The sequence below is a fragment of the Equus caballus genome, chromosome 4, assembly GCF_041296265.1.
Source record: "Equus caballus isolate H_3958 breed thoroughbred chromosome 4, TB-T2T, whole genome shotgun sequence".
Classification (NCBI taxonomy): Eukaryota; Metazoa; Chordata; class Mammalia; order Perissodactyla; family Equidae; genus Equus; species Equus caballus.
Genome location: NC_091687.1, coordinates 82,402,920 through 82,428,554, shown reverse-complemented (window position 1 = coordinate 82,428,554; position 25,635 = coordinate 82,402,920). Strand labels below are relative to the sequence as shown.

The following is a 25,635-nucleotide window of genomic DNA, read 5'->3' as shown; positions in this document are numbered from 1 at the left end:
GTGGAATGTTTTTCATTTACTCTCTAAACAGCCCAAGAAATGCAGTTTTAATTTCCTTTAAAAACCATTAAAACACTTACTTGAAGTAAAAGTGCTTTAAGAGACTTTTCTATTTTAATACTTTTCATCAGGAACCTTAACACTATAGTTTTCAATACATTTCTTCATTAAGCAAGTTTGGAGCAAGGAAAAAATGACCTGCATCAATTCATTTCTCTGTGTAGGTCATTCGGAACTGAGGAAACTCCCCTAGGATAGAAGCAAGATAATAAGGATGTGAGAGATGTAGTGAATGGCACATCCAAAGTTGCAGAGAAAGGATTGCAAATTAGCATATTTGGAAAGTTTTTCAAAGGTCTGTGTCTCTTGTGGCCTGCTTAGAATGTGTCACAACTGATGGGCCGATTAGAAGTTATTGTTGTGTATGTAATGAGAAGTTTCAATCTTACACCCACAGTTTTTCTTACTCTCACTTCTAAATCTTGTTTTTCTTTTCAAAAATGATTACCTCGAAAAAACTTAACTATAATTTAATGCAAAGGATGTCTAGAGTCTTAAAACTGGTGCAGTGTGTTTCATTTATATGCCTTAACATTTAATATCTACTACTCTACCACACCAATAATGTCCTAGTGGGGAGGAGACCTCTAATGAACCAGAATATTTTGCAATTAACAAGTGAGTGGATGATATTCAGTCATGGTTATAATAATAAAAGAATGTGTTCTGTTTATTTTGGCAAATGTGTAATTTTTCCCACTTTCTCTAAAAAGTTAAATTTTTAAAAAAATATTTGACTTTTTTTTAAGATTGGCACCTGAGCTAACAATTGTTGCCAATCTTTTTTTTTTCCCTGCTTTTTTTTTTTTTCTCTCCATATTCCCCCAGTTCATAGGTGTATATTTTAGTTGTGGGTCCTTCTAGTTGTGGCATGTGGCACGCCACCTCAACATGGCCTAATGAGCAGTGCCATGTCCGTGCCCAGGATCCGAACCCTGGGCCACCGAAGCAGAGCACGCGAACTTAACCACTCGGCCACGGGGCTGGCCCCTAAAAAGTTAATTTTAATTAAATAATTACTTAGTATTTCTGCTTCTATGTGCCATTTGTGAGTGGACTTCAATTCTAGTAAAATATTTTAAAATGTTATCTGCTTATAAAGAAATCTTATTTTCCAAGTTTTGTATATTAGAGGAATGATCTAAGTCATTTTATATGCTAACAAATTAGGGGGTTTCAGGTCAGAAATATGAAAATTAAGTAGGATTCCTATGGTGTAACATTCAGTAGAACATGTATGTATTAAAAGTTTGCATTAATTACATATAAAGAAGCAGCTGCCATAAGTTCTCAAGGAGTATTGTGCCAGAACTATGATGGACTTTATAATTCTGGTATATTTATTAGAATTTGTTTATAAAATGCTTAATTATCATACATGTTACTTGCGTAATTAATTTCTCTTGAAAGAGATTCTGCAAAGCACCTCACTAATACACAACCATGGAGGAAAAAAATTCCATATCCCCTCAAAGGCTGTTTGTTCTTGGAACAAAGGCTAAGGGAAAAATATACAAAATAATTTTTTATTTTTATACCAGACATACTCCTGGTTCAGATCAACCTATGATTAGCCACTGTGGGGGAGCAAAACTATAAAACAAGAGGGCTACGAGATAAAGTTGGAAAATCAACCAAGGAGTCAAGATTACCCTTAGGGTCTTTCCTCCCTGAGAGGGTGAGGAAGAAGCACGTTGACTTTTGTCCCCTGCAGAGCAGCGCTTACCCACATTTTGTGATCTGTTACACTCTAGTATTTGTTGGACTTTTTCCTATTTCATATCTCTTCAGGACTACTATTTTCAAAGAAAAGCTAAAAAAAAAAGGAAAGCTAATTAATTTTGGTTCTATTTGAAGGATTTGGTGGAAATTTCCTGATATTGCTTGAAGAAACTGGAGGCTTTCTGAATTGCTGTTGCTAAAGAGCAGTGGTTCTCAAACTTTAACATGCAGTAGACTGCTGAGCCCCAACCTCAGTTTCTGATATGGTAGGTCTGGGATGGAAACCCAGGATTTGCATTTTTAACAAGTTCCCAGGTTCTGCTGGTGCCGCTGGTCTGCGAACTATACTCTGAGAACCACTGGCTTAAAGGGAACTTTTCCTGGCCTGTCGTCTAGGGCACTCACGCATTGTTGGGGCTTAGTGCCCTTCTCACCAGGCACTCCTGGCGAGGCCGGGGACTGTTTCCAGTATCAGAGTCAGCTTATGATTCCCTGTTTTCCTGCACTTCTGCTCCACACAGCTCATGGATCCTGACAATTTGCCTTAAATGGGACGTCTTATCTTTTTCCACTCTGGGATTTAAGACCTCCTGGTCCTTGTCTCTCCATCCATCTGGCTTCTAAATCAGCTTGGCCTGTCCCTGACAGGCAAATCTGCCTGCTTCTAACTCCCAGTGAGTTCTAAACCAAAGTTTCCCAACATTTCTTGGTACATGGTGCCGTTAGTTTCTCAGTAACGTTTTCATAGCTCCCCTGAGCCAAAAGAAATACGTAATGGCTCTGTTCATTAAGTAGCTAGGTCCAAATAATTTATTAGTAGCAGTTGTGCAGTGTCAGTACATGTTGCTGTGTTGTCCTCAAAAAAGCAAAATTCTTGCGTTCCCTGTGTGCCTCAAAGCACAGTTTGGGAATCAGAGCTCTGTACACCGTCTGATCTCATCAACCTTTGCTCACTTCCGTCATCCCAGTGGGACCCATGTCCACAATTTTCTGCTAAAATGCCCCAGCACAACACTTCACAAGCAAACGCAAATTGATGGCAATATTTATATTTATTTTTGCAATGCCTTGGATAAAAACCATTTAAACAATGTTGGGTAAGGTGTTATTCTCATAAAAACATCTCTTTCAAAACAAATGCATTTCTATTTTCCATAAAAGTTAAAATTACATGCTAAAACAGAGTTAATCATTGAGATAACACAAAACAATATCAGAAGCCTGTAGAGTAAGGCCAGGTAATGAGCTGCACCATTAAACTAAACAATTACACAGAACTAGAAAACTGACTCAGTAGTAAAATATAAAAATCTACAATTATAAATATAAATTTGGTCCATGGAGACACTAAAGCAGTATTTACAGTAAGTATCAGATTATTTCTACTTTAGGTGAATACTGCAGTTGTAAAATGTTGAATATCATAGGGAACACGGTGTTTTATTTACAATCTACTATATTAAAAGTTACAGTTCTAGCAAACCTGATGATTGCTACAAATACAGCTAAAAATTTGACACCTAGAAACAAACATGTTTTATGTAGTTGTGAATTCCTAGTATCTATAAATTGAAATTTTCTGTTAAAATCAATATGAAAAAAATACAAGTCCGTTCTTAGAAATACTGGAAAATTCAATTATTTTAGTTTAAACACAATAAGTGAATTACAAGAAGTTTCGCAAAAAGGCACACATTGTTAATGATGTAAATTTGGCAGCAGAATCCTATGTCATGAAAGTTACTGTCAGGTGATGGGAAGTAAACAGAAAACAGAAGAACTGAACTGACTTTCCTGTCTGATTTTAGAAAGAGGAAAACAATGCTCAGATGTAGACTTCTCTCACCCCTTTCTGGGTTAAACTAAAGACTCCAGGCTCTCGGCTATATTGCCATCAGGCAACGCAGCGCCATTGCTGTCCAGAGAGGTGGACGGATTCTCTTCCTGCCTGGTGCTCACGAGGCTGAGGACTGCTTTGTAGAGAAACTGATACTGCTCCTGGAGAACAGAGAATGGGAGGTTACAAACAGGAGGCTCAGAGAAGACACGTGTTTGTATAAAGAAGGAATGTTTTTAGTCACACTTCAGCACTGTTCATGGGCGGGCAGTGTGTGAAGGGCTCTGTTAGACTCAGCAGAGGTACACAATCTATATTAATGTCTCTTTCTGATTAAATTTAAAGTAGTTTTTCAATTAGCCAACATTTATTGACCTAGAAAATTGGCCCACCTACATTGGCCAATGGGAAACACTCCATTCTTATTCATTTACTTCATAGAATCAGAAGGGAACGTGACAGGGTTCCGTTACTGATTTATCAACTTGCGTGTAAAGCCTGTGGCACTAGGCACCTGTAACCCACTCAAAAATAAGCTACTCATTCTCCTTTCTTGAGCTGCTAGGCAATCCACTGGGTTTGTCTATGGAGAGATCTGAGAAGGCACTGCACTGTCAGCTCGGGGACTCATACAGAATGCAGGCCTTTCACAAGATCCACCATTTACCAAGTGTTCTTCACACTCCACCAGCCTGACTGGTTATGCCCTGCTGCAAGGGTATGCGTGTGCCCTGCTGTGGTCTCAAAGTACAGCCACACAGAAGAATAAAGGAGTTTTTCTCTTACAGATGTCAACTCGGGTGGTGGTGTGGCAGAGGGAAAGCAGTTGCAGAGAACGTGAGCCAGTGACTAGCATCATAGTGGAAAACTATTAGGACTACATGTGAACCAGTGCATCATTAACTGCATTCAGGAAACGGGTGAAAGTGCAATCTCTGGAAAGCTATTTCTCATAGGGCAAGACTAATACAACTCAACTGGCCTGAATAAGACTTTTAATAGGGGTTCCTCTAAAGTGCACGTGTGCAAGGATTACCTCGCTCTCTGGACAACTGATCTGGGCTAAAGCTTTGAAGATGCACCCTTGATAAGGCCCTTAGACACGTGCAGACCAGGGAGCTGGAGGGGAGCCTACACTTCGATGTCCACCTGAGCTCCTCCCATTGGGGCATTTGCACTAAGTTCCCTATTGTCTTTCCAGACCTTGTTTCTACAATAACAAAAACTTTAAATTATTTTCAGAGTTGAGACTTCTCTCTCCAGATGTGCTGTGCCTCTTTCTTGATTGTACGAGTCGCTCCTTCTTTTTAAAAGTACCCAAGAATTAGCCAGTTGTTAAGTTCAGAAATTGAATGTGGCTCGAGAAAAAAGTGAACAGGTCCAGCGTCTAAATCTTTGAGGTCTGTCTTCTGATTGTGCTGAGGCTAGGCAGAACTTGAATCCCAGGAAAATAACTATTTATTTTGTTGGATAAGTCAGATTAGTTAGCGCTTCTACTGAGGCTATTTTTCAGAATAAGTCTTGCAAAAGGCACGCATGAGATTTAAAATTTTCTATCCATCAACTTTCTGGAAGATAAACTTTAAATGTTTATTCTTTATTGTTCCAGTTTTATGAATCATGGACTGAAGTACTTGTAATTCAGCTTGAAAAAAACTGCATGCTAATGTTATTAGCCAATGTGATGTTTTTTGATATGTGATAAAATGATTTTGGGAGCCTCTGGGAAGTAAGTAGGACTCTTAACAGTGAAAAGTCTGGTTCACTGCTTTATTACTTACAACGTCAGCAAAGACTCCTGGCCTCATCAAATTGATCATCTTGGCTACCTGGTAAACATCCATGGAATTTTCTTTTTCTAGTTGGTGCATAAGCGTTGTCAGAGCACAGAAAGTTCCTGCTGTTACTCCTCCATGCCTTGAAGCAAAGGGAAGGGACAAAGACTCCATTCAGATGTATCACACTTTCACATTTGGAACTCACAGAGCATGCAGCCTTGACAACTTTGCAGTAAGAACACTGAAATTTTCAATGAATTGTCTTTGTTTACTTTATTGCACATAGAACTATGGTTTAATTTGAAATATTGGCTAGTGTTATGATATAAGTAATGGGATACTTTATAAAAGTTTAATATTTGTTTACGCCTTTGCTATTTTTATACTATGGAAGGGGCTGGCAATAAATCAAAATGATCTGACTGAGGTTATGTTACATAATACGTATTATATATAATATGCATATAACATATAATTCCAGCATATGCATTTTTTATTTGTTCATAACAGCAGACTGGAAAGATCTATTGGATAAAGATTTCTGTTTCTGGTAAATAAAAAATAAATCAATTTTACTCCTATTCCAGGAAATGAGTGGCTGAGAAATGTCTCTCTGGTTAGCACCTGTAAAAACCCAAGTCCTGAAATACTGACTCGTCACACAAAGTAGTCTCAGCATACAATGTAAAAGCAAATTCTTGATCGAGTACTCGTCTTCTGCCTTCAACAGCAGCTCCAAGAGAAGTGAAAAATCTATTCTGTGTTAACCTTGTTCATAAGAATTAGACAATCCGCCCTGGCTGAATCACCACAATTGGTCTAAAGTATTAGTTAGCACAAAGACAAATGAAATATACACACACCCAGAGCATGCTCTAGTGTGAAATGATTTAAAGAGTAGAACTTACTCATCATGAACAATCATGGGCCCATCCCTGGTGGCAGCTTCTTCTTTGATAATACTTATAAGTTCAAAAGTTTTACTAATGGGGCTATCTGGATTTGGCCATCTGGGGCACTGAAAATGCCTCACTTCAAGTACATAATCATCCTATAAGAATGAAGAAAAATTAATGTTTTTAAAAGAGTCATATTGGTGAGTGACAGTTTATTGTGAGTGGAATAACTGGGGAAAATCAGGAATTACAGTAAAGTAATAAAACCAAACAGGCTGCACGAGTGAGCAGCGTAGTTGCAGCCCGACCTCCGTCATGAAGGAAGGAATTGCTGTGATGCCACGTTTACCAGGTGTAGATGTAGTCCCTTTTTGATTCTAAAAATAAAACTTGCTTATGGGTTTATCATGCCAATCAAGCCGTGGAAGGACGTACCAAAGATGGGTCTGTGCCGCTAAATTTGAACTTGTAAAAAGAAATCTTTGGTGTTAAAATTTGTCTTAAAATAGCATAGATTTTTTCAGATAGCCATATTACTCAAGAATAACTAAGGGAAGGACAAAATTGCATGACTCGGTGGGGAAAATGCCGGCGAGGAGGGCAGAGATCCAGGTTCCCATTCAGTCCCAGCTCCGATTCTTGCTTAAGTGACTAAACAATCTATGTGACTCTAAATCCCTTAAACTCTGACCCCAGTTTCCTCAAGTGTCCTCAGTAAAACAGGACATTTAAAACGAAGTATCAGAACCTAAATTTTATATGGAATTGCAGAAGTCCATAATAGCCAAGATAATACCGAAGAAGAAAAATAAGATAGGAGATTAGTTCACCAGGTATCAAGAATTATTATAACCTATAAGAACTAAGGCGTGGTGGTTTTGGCAGAGGGATGGACAAAGAGACCAAAGGAGTAAAACAGAGATCCTAGAAACAAGCCCATCCATACAGAGAAATCTGGCTTATGAATAAACTAGTATTGGTGATCTATAAATGACGCTGGGACAAAGGTTACTCACATGGAATATAATGAAATTGGACTCTTGCCTCACAAAATATAATACAAAAAATCAATTCCAGGTGGAACTATAAAAAATTTAGAAAACAATGTAGGACAGTTATCCTTATAATTTCAGAAGGGAATTTTTTAAGACAATAAATGATGGTTTCCTTGTAAGAGTGGAAAAGGAAAAGATTAATAAATTCATATGAATTAAACTTAAGAAGTTTTATTCCCCAAGAAGGATCATGAAAAAAGTAAAATTGTCAAATCACAAACTGGAAGAAGGTATTTGCAACGTGGGTAGTTGACAAAGGATTGGTATCTAGAATATAAAACCTCCAATAAATCAATAAGAAAATAATAACAATAGAAAAATGGGCCAAAATCATGACCAGAAACTCCACAAAAGAGGAAATAAAGATATTTAACTTCATTTGCAACAAGAAATGAAAATTAAAACCAGCATGAGATGCCATTTCATCCCCACCACAACACTTGTCAGGAGGTAGAGATGCCAAATCACTCATGTATTCCTGATGGGAGAGGAGACTGGCAGAACCCCTTTGGAAAATAGTTGGTATTACTTAAAGCTGAAGAAAGTTGAAGATGCTCATACCCAGTGATCCAGCAGGGGAATTCCCAGGTATACACAAGAGAAAATTTCCCATGTGTCTAAATATATTCATAGCAGCACTGTTTGTAGTAGCAAAACAAAACAAAATGAACAAACAAAAACGAGTAATAACCCGAATGTAGAAGGAAAAAAGTAATTTATAAATTGGAACGCTAAACAGCAGAAATAAATGAATTTGAATTATACTCAATTACATGGGTAAATCTCAGCAACATAATGATGAAGGAAAGTAGTATATATCTCTGAAAAATACACATAATTTACATGAAGTTCAAAACTATTCAAAACTAAACAACGTGGTGTTAAGAAATAGGCAAATGGCAAATTTATAAAGTAAACCAAGACAGCAAAAAACACGGTTCAGGAAGCAGGTAGGAAGGGATGGAATGGGATGGGGGCATGTGGGGGACTGCAGAGGTAAAGGCTGTGTTCTTTTCCTTAAACTCATTTATTGTATTATTTTAATCCTTTGTACATATTTTATGAACATTCTTTTAAATCTATTCAATGTTTCATACATTTTAAAAATAACTCTTATAAAAATAAAGAAATAAAAGCCCCAGCTCCTGATTTCAGTAGTTTACGCCAAATCTCCTGGACACTACAACAAATCCCGGTCTATTTAGCGTATACTTTCACCCCTCTACCAACCTCAAATGCTGTCGTATTTTGGGGGGAAGTGCTCATAAATGTTTGAAGCTGTGCAACTGTCCACTTGAGTCTTCCCTTCTTGCCTGACCATTGTTTAGAGGTACTGCCCATCTTTATGTTAGACTCCTGGGTGATCAAGGTGTCCACAGCAGCTATTTCCATAGAGGAGACATACAGAATTGGGATCTACCATGAATGCTTATTCTCTAGTTTATTTTCTGCATAATACCAGGAGAAAAACTGTGCTGATTACACAAGCCTAAGCTAGATATTAGACATGATCAGCAATCAAGATAATGAGTACGACAAGATAATGGGTATCTAATGATTATTACTCTCATAATAAGCTTTTTACTAACTGGGGAGAATGATGGGAGGAGGGTACCAGAGAGGACAGATCTGAATGGGTGCTTCTGAAGTGTTTAGGGAACAACTGGAACGGATGGAAATTGGGATGGAATGTCAAATGCTCTCAGGGAACATAGTATTCCTCTAATTTCTGCCCCTCATTTTACAAATAAGGGACGTCACTTGCTCTCCCAAGGCCACATTGTTCATCTGGGACTGGAATCAACATGTTCATTTTTTTGTTTTAATCAAGTAGGAAACGATTCTATTGCTATATTGTTTGCATTATTATTCTATTTGCATTATCAAGTTTATATGTTTTGGTCATTCAAATATTCTGGAGAATAGTAAATCTTACATACTGTACATGGTTTACCAGTTTCAGAGTTAGAAGATAATAAAGTGAAAGATTTAGACCATCTAAAAGAGGATTTAATCTTTTTCTGATTGAGAAGGTACTCAATCTCACCTGACTTATTCATCATTATTAGTTATCTTTTAGTATTTTACTGTAGCGGTACAGTAAATTATGTACTGTATTATAATTATATATACAATTATTGACAAAGAATTCAGATTGATTCCCTGCAGATAACCAAGAATTTGGTAAAACAATCCTAGTTTATTGTATTACACATTTCCAAAGCATTTCTTCACTTATCAACACATTGTCCATTGTCCAGAGAGCAGTGAGCTCATAATGGTAGGAAATATTTTTCTCATTTTCTTTAGGAGAACACAAGGTAAGGACTTGCTTTAAAACATGAGAATTAGGATTAACGAAATTATCTTTTTGTTGTGTTTATTTTCAGTTTCAGTTCTATCAGCAACTGCTTTGAGTAGAAGAGAAAATCTTTGATTTCCCGTGTGTGTGGAAGAACGGTGAAGTTTAGTGATGACCATTTAATGATTCTGTAAGATTTTGAAAATGAAAGTGACAAGTACACTAAAATCGATTATTTGGGTAATCTGCCTCAATGTGTAAGAAATCAGATTTCTTCTTTTTATTTCTAGAAAAGATTCTCAAATCAGCATATATTTCACATGTACTTAAGATGAAAAGTTTGTCACTTAAACTTTGTCCATACCTGTGTAGCTTCTAAGATAAAATCTTGAATTACAAGTTTTTCTTCATTAGACAAACATTTGTGTTCTTCAGTCATAAGAGTAACCTTAAAACTCTCACAATTTATAGGCTCATCTTTATTTGGCCAGTAAACAAATTCATCTTCTGCCTGGAGGATTAAATACCAAAGAAGATTTTAGATTTTAATAAAATGTCTAAGTCAGACTGTGAAATGCAGTTAACTGGTTGTCATAGAAAATTCAACTCAAAATCTTTGACTCTCAAAATTTACTCAAAATCTTAAGCCTTAAAGCAGATTGATGTGCAGAATAAAATAACACACTTAAGAAATCAAACTATTGCTTTGTTAGTTTGCTTTCTTAGCTTATCATTAACAACAGTAAGTTGTTGCTTCTATAACTGATAACTAAGTAGAGAAGATTCTAGGGATTTTAAGGGCTAAGCAATTTCCAATGTCATTTGAAACGGTCAGTCTAACTTTACAGACAAGACGTGAATCTCGAAGTTAAGTACATATGCAAGGGCTCAATGAAATAGGTCTTCTTTTTTTTTTTCATATTTCTATGGATGTACTCACACTGAGGGAATCTTCAAATATCCTAACAAGTTCTGTTAAAAAGAAAAAGTAAACAGAAGTATATGGACTGATTTCATTCATAGTTGCAATTCTAATTTTTCTTAAGCAATGTCATAAAATACTTAAATTTAAGTTAATTTTAATCTACTTTTATTTAAAACTGTTGTTCAACAGTTTCAGACCTGAGAGATTGCACAACCAAATCAGGCCTCATAGTAGATGAGGTGCAACTCCAGTGACATTAGTTTATTAATTGAAAAAAAATTACTTTCTTTGTTTGTAAGCTGGACTTCTGGCTGTTGTGACCTGCTATTGCCCCTGTAAGGAAAGTACAAAAGTGATTTGAGGGACTTACCATGTTTTGACCATCAGGAAGCATAACCACTAGCTGGGCATTATGGTCCCAAATCATCCTCCAGAAATCCTTGATGGTATGGAGAAGGGGATGTTGGGTGATGATGAATTCATTGCTCTGATAATAACCCTACAAAACCAAAGAAAAGATATAAGGAGCCCTGACATATGACTTGAAACATTCAAAATACGTTTTTAAGTTAATGCACCTTAAGTCAAGGCAGTCTTTATTTCTAGACTGTGTTTATAAATAACAATGTGATTACTATAGCCAATGTTTACAGGCTACCTTCTCTATGCCAGGTCCAGCACTAAGCATTTTCTTCTCTTTAAGTCACTCCTGACAGCAGTATTATGAGATAGGAACTGTGATCTCCATTTTACAGATGATTAAACTGAGGCTTAAGAAGTTATGCGTTGTGCCCAAGTTCACACAGCTGTCACCTCCAGGAGCAAACTTATCAAAATGGCATGTGGGCCATGTCTCCTACACTAGATGAGAGTGGAAATCTAGAGGACAGTTCGTATTTCTCACCTCCCACAAGGCCCAACAGCAGAGTGCCAAATTTCATACTTACTGGCATTGGAACACCTTTGGTGTCCAGACACCTCGGCTGCCTCTACAGGAGAGGAACCAGGGAGGCACCTTGCAGATTTTGCTGTAGAAACCTGGAAGCTGGTGCCATTGGGTTAATAATGATTTCCATGTTGCTGCTTACTAAAATCATGCCTCATTTAGCCCCTTCTGCTCTGGGGTCTCTCAGATCCCATTTCTAACCCCTGTGGGCTCGTTTGAAGCGTGGCATGTATTGATATGCCAGCATTACACATCTCCCTGTTTCGTGTATATTACTCAGTATTTTCTTTCATGGATAACTGGAACAGTGGTTTTGGTATGGGAATTAGGACTTTTTCATTTGAACCCAAGCTCTGTGACTGACTGACCCTAAATGGAAATGAAGGCCACATGACAGCTACTAAAGCACTCATCCTTCTCGTAGAAGATCTAAACGCAGAAGGAAAGCACTGTATCTTCAGAAATCCAGGTGCCCAGTGAGCCCAGTTTGCAGACTGAGAACTGTGCTGCAAACCTGGAGAGGTAATGCCAGTGAGACTGGGCTTTGCTGAAGCTGGTGTGTCCGTGGTCTGCTCAGGGAATCTGCCTTGGGAAACGAAATGCAGCCTCTTAGATGGGTGTCTGTTTTGTATCTATTCATCAGTCCTGAACGGTGAGTTTGGTTTCTGCATCTACTCATTTGCCTTTCTTGAGGTTTCTCCAGTCCCAGACACATAAAAACATCAAGAGATGCTGTGATTTTACTTGCTCCTGTGGGCTGTGGGCCTGCAGATTTGACTTATGTCCACCAGCGGTGCTGCCCATGTCTGCAGTCACTGCTTCAGACAGCCCACTCTGGTTTTGGTACTGGCAGGCACTCTCCCCAGTGACTTCTCCGACTTACCATGATGTAAGAGGCATTGATGTAGTCTGTGCCTTCCCCACTCAGGGACGAAATGCCAACCCTTGATCTTTCCACTGGAACACAGAACACTTGTGGTAAACAACCATGCTCACAGTGCTGTACCTCTCCCCTCCACCCCCAAATTGCAAAACGTAAGCGCATTTCTCAAGTTGAGTGTCTCTGACCTTTAAGCTAATTTTTCTATGGTATTTTGCATCTTTAGATGAGACTTCACAGTTTAAAGTCCTTTTTAACATTACATTATCAGGCATAATTAGAAAAATATGAATGTACTACTTTTGTTCCAAGATGTACAAATATTGTCAAGTTACTTACAAGGCTTCTAGGATTAAAAAAGTTCTTTTTCCAAGATTCAACATAACCTACCAGGGATGATGGAAGAAGTTCTGTTCTTTTCCCTGTTGCATTGCTTTAGGGCTGTAGAATAGTCACTCTGCTGGATATTTGATTGACTCAGGAGCTGAGAAAGGGAGTCAAAGAAAAATACACATTATTTCACTGAAGTCACTCAAATAGTCATACACACAAACACACACACACACAGACACGCATGTGATCCAATCAAGATAAGATACTGAATATAAATATATATGCCTATATTTTCCAAGAATTCCCTGAACTAAACTTTGGTTTAGGGAACTCTCTGGCACACTTATGTTCTACACCAGGGAAGCTGGAGGAAGCAGAGAACACTCTAGGTTGACTTTCGGTGTGGCAGGATCCTCCTCATGTCCTCCTCTGTGGGTGTGCACCCTCCATTTCCTCCACCTAAATCTCGCCTACACTTGGGAGGTAAATTGCATGATATGTGTGTATGCGCCTGGACATATATATGTATATAGTTGGATTTATTCCTTCATTACACGAATAATCTACTTGCTTTTTATCTATTCCACAATTAGTAAATGTTTGGGTTATTTCCAATGTTTTGCTATTTCCAACGTTTTAGCAATAACCATCCCTTGTATATTTCTTAATGTGCACACCTGTAAGGGTTTCTATAGAGAATTAAGAGTCATCAGTGTTTAATTTTTGACAGACTGATAGATGAAAAATGATATATCATGGTTTTGATTTGCATGTCCTTAATTATTGTGAGACTGTGAACTTTAGTGTTCATTAGCCATTTAGATTTCTTCTTTAATGACTGCCTTTTCATATTTCTACTTCATTGTCACTTACTAATTTGTAGGGGCTTTTGACATCTGGAGTGTAAATCTATACTCTTAAAAAGTTGCCAATGTCTTTGTTCTCTTTAACCACACAGACACTTATTGCCAATTTATTAAGTTCTTCTTTAAGATTTCTGTAAATCGTGTTTTTATTTAAGAAGCCTTCCTCTACCCTAAAGTCCTCAAAAGAAATTTTCCAGTATTTTCTTATAATAATTATAAAACTTTGCTTTCATCTTTAAGTATTTAATCCACGTTGAGTAATTTTAGTGTTTGAGGTGTGGTAGGGACTAATTGTACTTGTTTCAACATGGAAATTGTCCCAGTATCATTTATCGATTAGTCTGTCCTTTCCTCATAGGTAATGTCATACCTATCACATAACAACTTCCACCTGCGCACAGTTCCTCTGGCTCATTTGTCTGTTTTTCAATATTAATTATTATATCTGCATAACAAGTCTTTCATATACATTACAGCAAATTTCCATTTGTTATTTCTCATTTTGCAGCATTGCTTTGGATGTTTTTGGCTCTTTGCTTTTCTATGTTAATTTTAAAATTAGTATCGAACACAAAAGCCTGGCATGTGATAGGTATCTGATAAATATTTGTTGAATAAATAGACACGCAATTTATTTTGAAGAAATTTTTCTATGGATAAACGAATACCTTTTCTTATAGGACAGTACACACACACACACGCACACACCCCCTACATTTCCCTAGTTAGGATGTTAACAGGAAACAGAGTCAACCGTCTCTCTTTTTAACTGGATTCTGATGTCATAATTGATTTTTCCATTTCCACCCTGGGTTATTCAATATTAGCCATATCAATCATTTTCTGTAATTGTTTAGGGGGTAAATGATATTTAAATGAAAATTCTGTTGAAAATAGGTAACATATATATATTTTTTTAATTTAGGAAAAAGCTATCCTAACAACGTGATGTTAATGTCGTGTATTTCTTTATTATCTGTTTCTGGAAGCCGGACTGTGCACTTTTTCTCTCCTTAAAGCATTCCTTCATGACTCAGATAAGCTTGGCTGAGTAAAACATTTATGTTTTCTTGACAGCAGGTTCTAAGTTCACCATTCACCCCCTAACTTTTCTCTCAATCCTCCAAAAGCACAAAAGGTGCTGAGAAGGGAAAAAGTCAGACGGAATTCATAGTGACTAACATCTTCTATGTTGTAAGCTGGGAGAAAAGAGAGAGAAAAAACTGCTATCTCAAGGTTTGTTAACTTCTCTTGGATTTTTCCAGAGTCTTACACATTCTTCCTAGATATTCCTTCTTCAGAAACTGTCCCTGTTTCTCTAGGAATCCTGGGAAGTAAGAGGTTAGTATAGGAATAATGTGGAGCAAAATAACATAGCCTCCCTTCCTCTGGAAAGCCACAACTCTGCAAATCCCCTCAACCCAGCTGGCAGGTCTGGTAACAGCTGTTTTCTGAACTCTTTGCTGACTGATTTCTGGAAGTTAGAGGGCTGGGGTTGCAGGAAGTACAGTATCAGACAAAACATGCTCTCCTCTCTAGCTCACTGCTTCACGACAGGGTGAGTGGGAGAAACTGGGGTTGAAGAAGCTATTGTTGTGGCGTGGCCTATTCTAGTCCTGGGGCTTTAAGTGAGATAGATTTTTTCAGAGAGTAGCATGAACAGCCTGAGCCATAGCACTCATGGTTAAGTGGTCTGGTTTTTTCAAAGTAAAAAGAGCACTTACACAGTCTGTATTATAAGTTCTGCCTGTTCATTCTGTTAAGCTCTGTGCCCTCCTTTCCCAGACCAAGTCTGCATTTAGAAAAGTTAGTCTAGGGTTTCCGACAACTTTTCTTCTTGCTACTCAAAACTAAGGTCCTTGAAATTTACCACGTGGCTTTGCAGCCTGTTGTAAAGAACAATACAAAGCCACTGTGCTTATGGTGCTCTCAAGCCATCCGCGTGGCCTTGTTGACTCAAAAGAGAAGATGTAGGAACATTTGATTCTGTGGTGACACCCAAGAGGCTCCCAAGAGAACTCACCTTGAATTGTTTCTCTAGCTTTGTTTTGCCTGTTGGTCCAGGAATGAGGAGCGCATTCACATAGGCATGAATATGACTGTCTGGCACCTCAGTTTCTTTACTGAGAATGGCTTCAACCAGTGCATCATGAATGAAGACATACTGTTCCTGGGAAAACAATGACAATAAGGAACACTACTTCAGGTTTTCCTTACATGTCTGTAGGTAAAAAAGTGGATAGTATCTTCCACTGACAGACAAAAAAGAGTTTTACAAAATGGGAGGAAACCCACAAATGCTTGCTTACCAGACCTGGCAGGAAGTCAGATGGAGGAAAGAAAGAGGTCAAGAGGGAGAAAAACTCTTCTCATCCCTCCCCCCTTTATTTCTTGTGTATTGATATTTGTGAGAAGGAGGAGGAAGATTCTGGGAGATGAAGCAATGCCGTCTCTGTCCACCCTTGAACCTGAGACCCTCTTCCACATTTTGCACAAGGACTTCCCTAACTTCTTTACTTCTGATGGGTCCTCCCCTTCTGTCCATTCCAATTCTCCTTTTCATCAGTCATACATAGTTTAGCACAATTATCTATACAGTTTTTAATAGTTATCTTCTATTTCATGTACTATGGGGCTCTTCCCTCGTCTTCTCTGACTAGAATGTCATTTCCTTGATAAAATGAAATTTAGTTTGGTTTGGTTTTAAAGCCCACTCAGTCATATGTTTCGGAATGCTTTCATGCTGCTAGCCATACTTTTCAATTTAAATTCATTTTTATTTAGAAATAGTGAAAATAAAACACAGATATGTAGACTTTGTCTTGTGTCACAGATGGGTAAACTATATGGGCCTAAAAGGGGAAATCATTTGAGCATAATTCATATTTCTAAAATATGGAAATGAATCCATTCATTCACTATCTGTAGGAAAAAGGAGGATTTTGCTGGCAGGGATGGGTTTTGATCAATCTACTTACTCTTTTCTGAATCTTTTCTGTAACCAGTGTCATTTTTAAGACATTCTCCATTTGGTCACAAAATAGACAAAATTTAGCTGGCCCATCCATGACTTGTATGCAAGTACCTGGTGTTACGGGTTAAATTGTGCCCCCCCTAAAAGATATGCTGTAGCCCTAACCCCCAGTACCTCAGACTGTGACTTTATTTGTAAATAGGGTTTTTGTAGATGTAACTGGTTATGATGAGGTAGTGACTGTTGTCTTTACAAGAAGAGGAAAATTTGGACACAGATACAGACACACAGGGAGGACAGCCATATGAAGACGGAGGCAGAGATTAGAATGATGCTGCGACATCCACGGAATGCATGGGACTACCAGAAGCTCAAAGAGACAAGGAAGGGTCCTCCCCTAGAGATTTCAGAAGGAGTGGGGCCCTGCCAACACCGTAATTTTGGACTTCCAGACTCCAGAACTATGCGACAATACATTTCTGTTGCTTTAAGCCACCCACTTGTTAGTACAGTACTACAGCAGCCCTACAAGACTTATTTAAAGGGTAATCCAAACTCTGGTCTATCCAGTTTTAGCATTTTAGTGACATTTCCAATCTTAGATATACAAAATTATCCTTTTCATCATACCTCAGTTTGCACCAAATAATTTCTTTGTGAACGAATGTGTTTTAAGAAGCCAAAAATGTTGACAGTTCCCTCATGTTGAATTTGCTGCAACATGCTGTCTAGCACAATATATGTACCTGTCCTTCCAACTCCAGCACTGAAGGGAACACAAAGAGAGAACTGTTTCAATATTAAGCATAAAATAAACTTGACGATGGGTCACTACTGGCTGTCTTGTACCTTAAAATAAGTTCTTTCCCCAAGCAAATGAGCTGCATAACAACTAACTGACCAGTCCAAAATTGTAAGCAGTGTAGTAGTTAAGCACCATGCTTCAAATAACAAAGTTTCCTTTTTCACTTTTTGCTAGAGGTCAAACTGCAAAACAACCTATTTCTTTGCTTTTTTATTAACTGAGGTAACACAGATTAATAATATTATACAGATATCAAGTATACATAATTATAATTTGACTTCTGTACATGCTTCATCACATTCACTACCAAAAGTCTAGTTTTCATCTGTCACTGTACAAACGCACCCCTTTCACCCTCCCCCCACCCGCCTTCCCCTCTGGTAACCACCAATCTGTTCTCTGTATCTAATGTGTTTGTTTGTTACAACTTGACTATTTCTGTTGGAGATTTTTAAATTTTCAATATTTCTATTTATTATTCATTATATATTACACAATGAAAATGTTATGTATGACAGCATAACAAATAGACATTTAATCTGAGAAAAATGAAACCAAACTCAGAAAAGAAAAGGTCCCTGGGTCTGTACTGCCAGACAGACATGTTTGTAAAGGTTTCTGCATTAATGGGAAAAAGAATTTGATAAGGCTTTCAGCTAAAAATATCATTTCAGTGAGATTGTGAGGAATAAAGCATAACTTCAGTCATTTCTAAAGGACCATTATCTATCGACTTCTTCAAAGCCTCTACCGGAGGGAAAGAATTCATAGACAGGGTTTCTTTTCAAATGCTCCGACAAGTAGGAAGTGCTAGAGAGGAAAATTAGCACCTGCTCTGCACAATACGCTGGTCCTTCTCCATTTGCTAAGAAACAATTCCTGACCTTCAGAGCTATTTTTCTTGCATTTTCCTGTTTCCTTCAGCTTATCTTCAGGTTAACAGATAAAAAAACTCAAGGTAGGTCTCTCAAACTTTGTCTGAGGATAACTCCTCAAATAGGTAATTAGAATGTGTCAGATAAGCTGTATATCAAAGGAAAACACTTGCTTCTATAAAAACACAGACAATGCTTTGACAAAAGTATTGCACACAGAAATGCATTTGATTTCTGTGGTCATAAAACTTGGCACAGAATAAGCAGTCAGTAAATGTTAACTGCTATTTTTATTTTCACTGAAAAATGTTAGACTAAAACTCGTAAAGTACTTTTCTTTTTCTTTAAAATATCATTATTTGGAGGCTGGCCCCGAGTCTGAGTGGTTAAGTTTGCACGCTCCACTTTGGTGGCCCAGGGTTTTGCCGGTTTGGATCCTGGGCATGGACACGGCACTGCTCATCAGGCCATGCTGAGGTGGCGTCCCACATAGCACAACCAGAGGCACTCACGACTAGAATATACAATTATGTACTGGGGGGCTTTAGGGAGAGGAAGGAAAAAAAAAACCCAAAGAAGATTGGCAACAGTAGCTAGCCCAGGTGCAAATCTTTAATAAAAAAAAAATATATATATCATTATTTCTATTCATCAACTCAGTCTTGGATATTAAAGTTCTTAAGCAACAATGAATGGATAACACATTCAATATTATATATTAGAAAGAATTCAGGAAAATGAGAAAGGGATTTTGAACCCAAACTGTTTAAAAATGACTTAAAAGTATTTTACCAAATTCCTCACGCCCTGTGTGCTTCAGTCTCTTTAATGTAAACCTGGCATAATAACTCCACAAGCAACTATGAACTCCTAGGAATGGAGGTTGCATCTTAAATATTTTTATCCTATGACATTATGTTGTAATGTTTAATAACAAAATATTGTTCTACTTGCCTCACACAGTTAATGAGTTGAAATCTAATTCAACAATCAAATAGAATAATAAATATGATAAAAATACCTAATGCTTTGAAATATTCAGCAATCAAATTCTGCATCTGGCATACTCATTTCCCAGTGATCGATATTTATGAAAATGGATATGTAGTTTCATCCCTCTCACTTCATGAAATCACTCCCATTTTGGCAAAACCTTTGTTCCACTGATTCCCTTTTTGTTAGCATAAGCAATTCTGTGGGTTTAGAAACTCGTCTCTGAGACTCACCTGCAGTGAACAACGACAGGCCCCACTGCATGGCGCTTGGCATGGGACGCCTTTCTCACGAACGTCAGCACGGGCAATGAGTACTCTGGCACTCCCATGTCAGGCCACTGGGTGTAGTGGTACTGTGTGACTACACGCCCACTGGGTCTTCCTTTCTGGGAGCCCTAGAAGAGTCCAGACAGCTAATAACAGGAACATACACATGCACATGTGCACATATGCGTGTGCATGCATGCACACACACACATACACAGGGTCCTTAAATATCAACTCAGGATTTATAGCTTGATATCGGTGTTCCAGAATGAAGCAGAAAAAGCACACTATCATTTATGATGGCTACTTTATGTGTCCATTTGGCTAGGCTATGGTGGCCTGGGGTTTGGTCCAACACCAGTCATACCAGATGTTGCTGTCAAGATATTTTTTACATGTGATTGACATTTAAATCCTAGACTCTGAGTAAAGCAGATGGTCCTCCATAATATGAGTGGGCCTCATCCAATTAGTTGAAGGCCTTGAGAGCAAAGACTGAGTGTTCCTGAAGAAGAAGGAATTCTCTTCAAGACTGCAACACAAAAACCCTACCTGTATTTCCAGCCTGCTGCCCTGATGAATTTGGACTCAAGACTGCAACATCAACTCTTACCTGATACCCAGGCTCCTGGCCAGCCCTACAGATTTCAGACTTACAGTGCCCACAATTGCTTGAATCAATTCCTTAAAATCTCTTTCTCTCTCTTTATAAATATATATCCTATTAGTTTTGTTTCTCTGGAGAATCCTGACCAATACAGCATTGTTCTGGTTCTTTTGCTTCCATTGTGTCAATCTCCACTATTTTTAGTTGAATGTGCCATTATCCTATGGGGCATCATATCCACTAAGACCATGGGCACCGTGACCAACCTAGCTCCAAAGCCTCAGCTGGCATTTAGAGACTTGAAAGAAATGTTTGAGACTGAAGCAGAGCTGTGATAAGAACTCTCAGTGCCTTTAGTTATATGTTTTTTACCCTGTCTTGGTTATACTACCCACTCACTTAAAAAAGGACCAGATGAATCACTCAGTTGATGATGTCCATCCTTTGCTGACCCACCTTTTTTATCTTTGTGTTTCTTAGAGTAAAATTCCTCACAGTATAATAGGCAAGCATTTGAACACTCTTCTGTGTGACTAGGAAGTTCCCATACTCTTCACTACCATCGGCAGGCCAGTACTGGTCACACTTTCTCTGCAAAAGAGAAAGAAAAGATGCTATTTCCATATTTCAAATGTGTGACATAAGAGTCATCCCTGAAGTCAGTAGGGGTCTGAGACCGTGAGCGGAATGGACTCCCTCACTATTCTAAATATTTTCTTTCCTTCCTAAATGATTACAGATTAGCTGTAGAGGAAACCAGGGACAGAATCACAGAACTGAAAGGGACTTGAGATGATCTGGTCCAAATTTCCCCCTTTCAGATGAGGAAAGTGAGGCCAGATGTACCAAGTCACTGGAGAGCCAGCACTAGAATCCAGCTCCTGCGAATTAAAATCTATTTCACCCTCCATTGCTTTTCAATGAGCCCCTTTTAATTTTTCTCATAGTACGAGGACTGTATTTAAATAGCAGATAGCTTGATTTATAGTAAAACTTTTTGATCTATAATGTTAACAGTTTCCCTTTAACTGTCATACTTCCTAGAAATGAATCCTGACTAGCTTTCATAACTTTTGCTGCTTCCTAATGCTGTCTCTATTAAAAGAAATTTAAAGCACCTCTAATCACTCTTTTAGGGATGACACAATAGGTTACCCACATACCCTTCCTTTCTCCACGAGGTTTGTTATCATGACGATAACTTCCACATTATGCTCCCATATCATTCTCCAGAAATCTTCAGCTGTGGATTTCAGTGGGCCTTGGGCAGCAATGTAAGCTTTTGGTCTGTTGTAGCCCTAAAGAAACAAACGACAAGTGTTTCTTTGTAACTGATTTGTACACCATTTTAAATTGTACAATACTTAAATTTTTACGGTCAGCACATTTCTTCTATAGAAAACACACTTGCAAAGCTGAAGAAACTTGATAATACTAGCAAAGACAGAAACTCTCCTTTAACCATGATTTTTGTAAAAAGAAAAAAGAGCTCTCTTTGCTTCAACACAATTGTATGCACCTTTAGTCCAAGTGCATTTAATCTAAGTCTACATACTAGGCTTACCAACTGGTCCTTGTGCTGCTTTGAAAAGTGTTTGAGGCATTGGGGCTCAGTTGTCTGCAACAGTCAGGAAACCTCTGGTGTTGTCTCCTTACCGCCTCCTTGGTGGGACTGGGCAATGCTAATCATTAATAGCTATCCTTCCCTGAGCACCCATGGTTAGCCAGGATGCTTTACAAACACTAATTCTAATCCTTAATCTCTCTGCAAAATGGAAGCACCGTCCCTGATTTGGAGATGAGGAAACTGAAGCTCAGAGGCGTAAGTGGCTTTCCAAGCTCCCTGAACTAGCTAATGGGAAAACTGGGACTCAAAACCAGTTCTAACTCCAAAGCCCCTATTCAGTGTGACATACATATTTCCTCATCTGGAAGCACGAGGTGGTTGCCTATAACAAACCCATTGTATACTTGTATTTGGTACTCACTGCTTTGAATTCAGTGTCCCACACAGTGCAAACCTGAAGGCAGCTAGACCGCAAGGTCAGTGTCAGGAAAACAACTGAGTTCTGTTGACATTCAACTGACCACGGTGAAAAACCAGTAAGTGAGTGAGTGGTCTACAGTCCCTGAAGAGTTCCAATAAGTTCCACAAAGGTAGGTATCTTGAGGAATGTCCAAGAGGATAAAGGCTGATAACTGGTTTACTGATCACTTTTAGCCAGTACTAGCTTGGAAATTTTTTCAGTCAGGATTTATTGATCATCTGCTATATATACAGCATTGTGCTAGGAGCTGTGGGACATTCAAAATAAACACTGGTCCTGCCCCTCACATTTAAGGAGTTATAAACCTATCTGAATATATATATTCTGCCTTGAACGTACAATCCCAACCTGAATTCCCTCTCTCACCAGGGAGATAAACCAAACATAACAGCTTGAGTGTTATTCAATCTGAAATTGTTTAGTCACGGGATCTCTTACTGCTGATTTGCATTTTTTATTATCTATCAATTAAGCACTAGTATATGTATGGCACAGTGGTATAATAAATTCATAGCCAAAAAAAATTTGTAGTCTAATATAATTTCTATAAACATTTCAATTAAAACATGCTTACATCAACATAATTGGCATTGATGTAATCAGTCAGTTTGCCATCTTTTTCAGCAAGTTGTGCAAGCTTAACCCTACTGTGATCATCTGTAATAAAAAAAACAAAATATTTCACTATAGCATGGACTACTTTTCAGCATAAAGGTCATTTATATTTACATAATAATTTATCAAATACAATTAAAATCAATGCAAAAACTATTTACTAGGCTTTTGGGAGATACAGAGATGACAAAGATAAAGATAAATATAACAAGAGCCTTCACCTTCAAGAACTTTTCTAATGTAGAAGGTGAGAATGGACATATATTCAGAAAGGAATGTTCAGGTGTCAAGAGGGAGCTACAAAGTACTAGGGGGATATGAAGGCAGAAATCGTGTTGGTTTGGGAAGACAATAAACGTTTTCATAGAGGTTGTAAACCTGAAGCTGGTGTCTTAGATGGGTTTCTAAAGGTGGATCCTGGAGCTGGGAACAGTGGAGAGCCATTGACGGGAAGAGAAGAGTGACGGGGAGTCTTAGGAAGCTAAGGAAGGATGGCAGCATATACACTCTGAACAGGAGGCTGATGGAGGAAAAGTAAGTAGAGAAGGAAGCAGAAGGGACCTAGGAAGCTTCTGTGACTGGTTACAGCAAACAGCTCTTTTAAGGGAAGAACCTCCAAGAGAAACTACTGCAAAGGGAGGCAGAAGAACAGATGCCCAAAAACAGAGGGCGTGGATCCTGCACTGTCCATTAAAAGGGGAGGAAGAGTATGGTAATTTATACATGGTGTACTGTGGTAATTCAAATGTGCTAAAATAAGAAGTTTGGGATTAACTTCAGTTCTACAGAAAAACTATATTTACTTGTGGGAACTACATAATAAGAAAGAAAGGTGTTACTAGAAGGAAATTTGGTAGCTTCACAGGCCAGACTATTCTTTTTAAGGATGAAGAAGTGAATACAGACTGAACCATGACAAGTTAAAGAGAGATTCTGGGACATTGATACTTCGGTGACAGTAGTAGCTCACAAAGGTGGAGGGAATTTACGTCGAAATAGATATATGGCAATGGAAACACGGGTTTGGATACCAGGCTGACCTATTTTTGTATGTTGGTTCTAATATTTTTAGAAGAGTTGTTACTGGGTAAATTTTCTTGGTTGTTTTTCTCCGTCTCTACAATAGGACTGTTATTATTTATTTTGCCAGGTTGTTTCAGGGATTAAGTGAAATAGTGCATTTTCAGTGCCAGGTACAGAGTAGGTGTTCCACAAATGTTAGCCTCCACCCCCTTCTCAATCACCTGGTGGGTATTTTCTGTTTAGCTTGTAGAGGGAATAGTGTAACCACCTCACCCTGTCCAAGAAATAACTGAGTTTTTATGTGCAATGAGGAAAGTTGCTTCAGTCGAGGAAGACAAACATGAAGCAGAGCATTCTATTAAAATATAAAAATTGGGGGCCACGTGGCCTAGTGGTTAAATACAGCATGCTTCACTTTGGCAGCCTGGGTTCGGATCCTGGGTGTGGACCTACACCCCTCATTGGCAGCCATGCTGTGGTGGCAACCCACATACAAAATAGAGGAAGATTGGCACAGACGCTAGCTCAGGGCAAATCTTCCTCAGCAAAAAAGTAAAATAAAATGAAAATTGGTGTAGGCCCTGTGGAAAGGAAGGTGGCACCTATGCAAACTATTTAGAAAATGTGATAACAAAAGGGAGGAGAGGGGCCGGCCCCGTGGCTGAGTGGTTAAGTTCGCATGCTCCGCTGCAGGCAGCCCAGTGTTTCGTTGGTTCGAATCCTGGGTGCAGACATGGCACTGCTCATTGAGCCACGCTGAGGTGGTGTCCCACATGCCACAACTAGAAGGACCCACAACTAAGAATAGACAACTATGTACCAGGGGCTTTGGGGAGAAAAAGGAAAAAATAAAATCTTAAAAAAAAAAAAAAAGGGAGGAGAGTGCAGCTTCATTGGCTTCCAGAAACTAGAATGGAACCAGAATTTAAATAACCAAGCTGGTAATACTGTGTTCATACAAATCTAGGGAGCCTACTGAATATACAAGGAAGGATATAAGTAGAAGTTTTGGGGGGAGAATGAAGGTGGATTTCAAGAGATGGAGGAGAAAGGAAAATAAAAGGGAACAGGTGTAAACAAGAGGTGCTCTAAGAAGATAGAAAAACGATGGTAATTTCATAGGAAAAAATAGGTAAACTCGCATTCAAGAAAAGAGCCAGAAAGTTGCTCATCGAGGAGAGGAAGAGAGAGAACAGCTAACACAACAAAGGAAAAGAAGGAATAAAAAGAATGAATCCAACTAACTCTTTATAAGAATCCTGGAAGAATGGCAAGAAAGGGAAGAAAACGGTAGAAGGAAAAATAAAGTCTAAAGAAAATCTCATTTGGTTAGTAAATTCACATAAAGTAGGGAGATCTCAAGTGAAAACAGGAGTATGGAATACAAACAGTGACAGAAACCATATGAAGACTTACAACCCATGGGGCCTGAAGAAAGGACTGGATTAAAATTTGGGTTTTTCTGTTTAAAAGAAACGATGTCATTAATTGCAGAATGTGTTTAAGTTGGGGTGATGTAACAGTCTGTATTACCTAACACTAGCCTTATTCCTGATACAAAGGTCCTGAAAGAGCTACATTGAGGTCGGCTATCAGAGGACTGTGGGACATCAATTAAAAGCAGGCAGTGACAATGACCGCAAAGTCAGAGCTGAGTGAAGGACATACTTACAGGCAACGATATTTATGTATCGGTTCTTGTGCTTATTGTCTGGGTGATTGGAGCTGTCTGCTGTGATACCTAAATCAACAGTACAGCTCTGCACTTCCTGCAAAGAAATTGTACGTGCAACATTTTAACACACATCCTTTCAAACAAAGTGCCT

The 25,635-nt window shown here is 38.4% G+C and overlaps 1 protein-coding gene across 4 annotated transcripts in view; it reads right to left on the bottom strand.

Annotated features, from left to right (window-relative positions):
• Positions 1-2,815: 2,815 nt before the first annotated feature.
• The window catches only part of PTPRZ1 (protein tyrosine phosphatase receptor type Z1), a 177,209-nt gene continuing 154,389 nt past the window's right edge, over positions 2,816-25,635 (bottom strand). For all 4 annotated transcript variants that reach the window (XM_023639562.2, XM_005609331.4, XM_023639561.2 and 1 more), the window contains 14 exons: positions 25,482-25,578; positions 22,746-22,828; positions 21,287-21,421; positions 20,580-20,714; positions 19,481-19,644; positions 17,205-17,340; positions 15,624-15,770; positions 12,792-12,885; positions 12,405-12,478; positions 10,946-11,074; positions 10,015-10,161; positions 6,306-6,448; positions 5,401-5,536; positions 2,816-3,780 (listed from right to left, as the gene is read on the bottom strand). In XM_023639562.2, the coding sequence (XP_023495330.2) occupies positions 3,640-3,780; positions 5,401-5,536; positions 6,306-6,448; positions 10,015-10,161; positions 10,946-11,074; positions 12,405-12,478; positions 12,792-12,885; positions 15,624-15,770; positions 17,205-17,340; positions 19,481-19,644; positions 20,580-20,714; positions 21,287-21,421; positions 22,746-22,828; positions 25,482-25,578 (1,761 nt within the window). In that variant the 3' untranslated portion in view covers positions 2,816-3,639. The remainder of the gene's footprint in view (positions 3,781-5,400; positions 5,537-6,305; positions 6,449-10,014; positions 10,162-10,945; positions 11,075-12,404; positions 12,479-12,791; positions 12,886-15,623; positions 15,771-17,204; positions 17,341-19,480; positions 19,645-20,579; positions 20,715-21,286; positions 21,422-22,745; positions 22,829-25,481; positions 25,579-25,635) is intronic.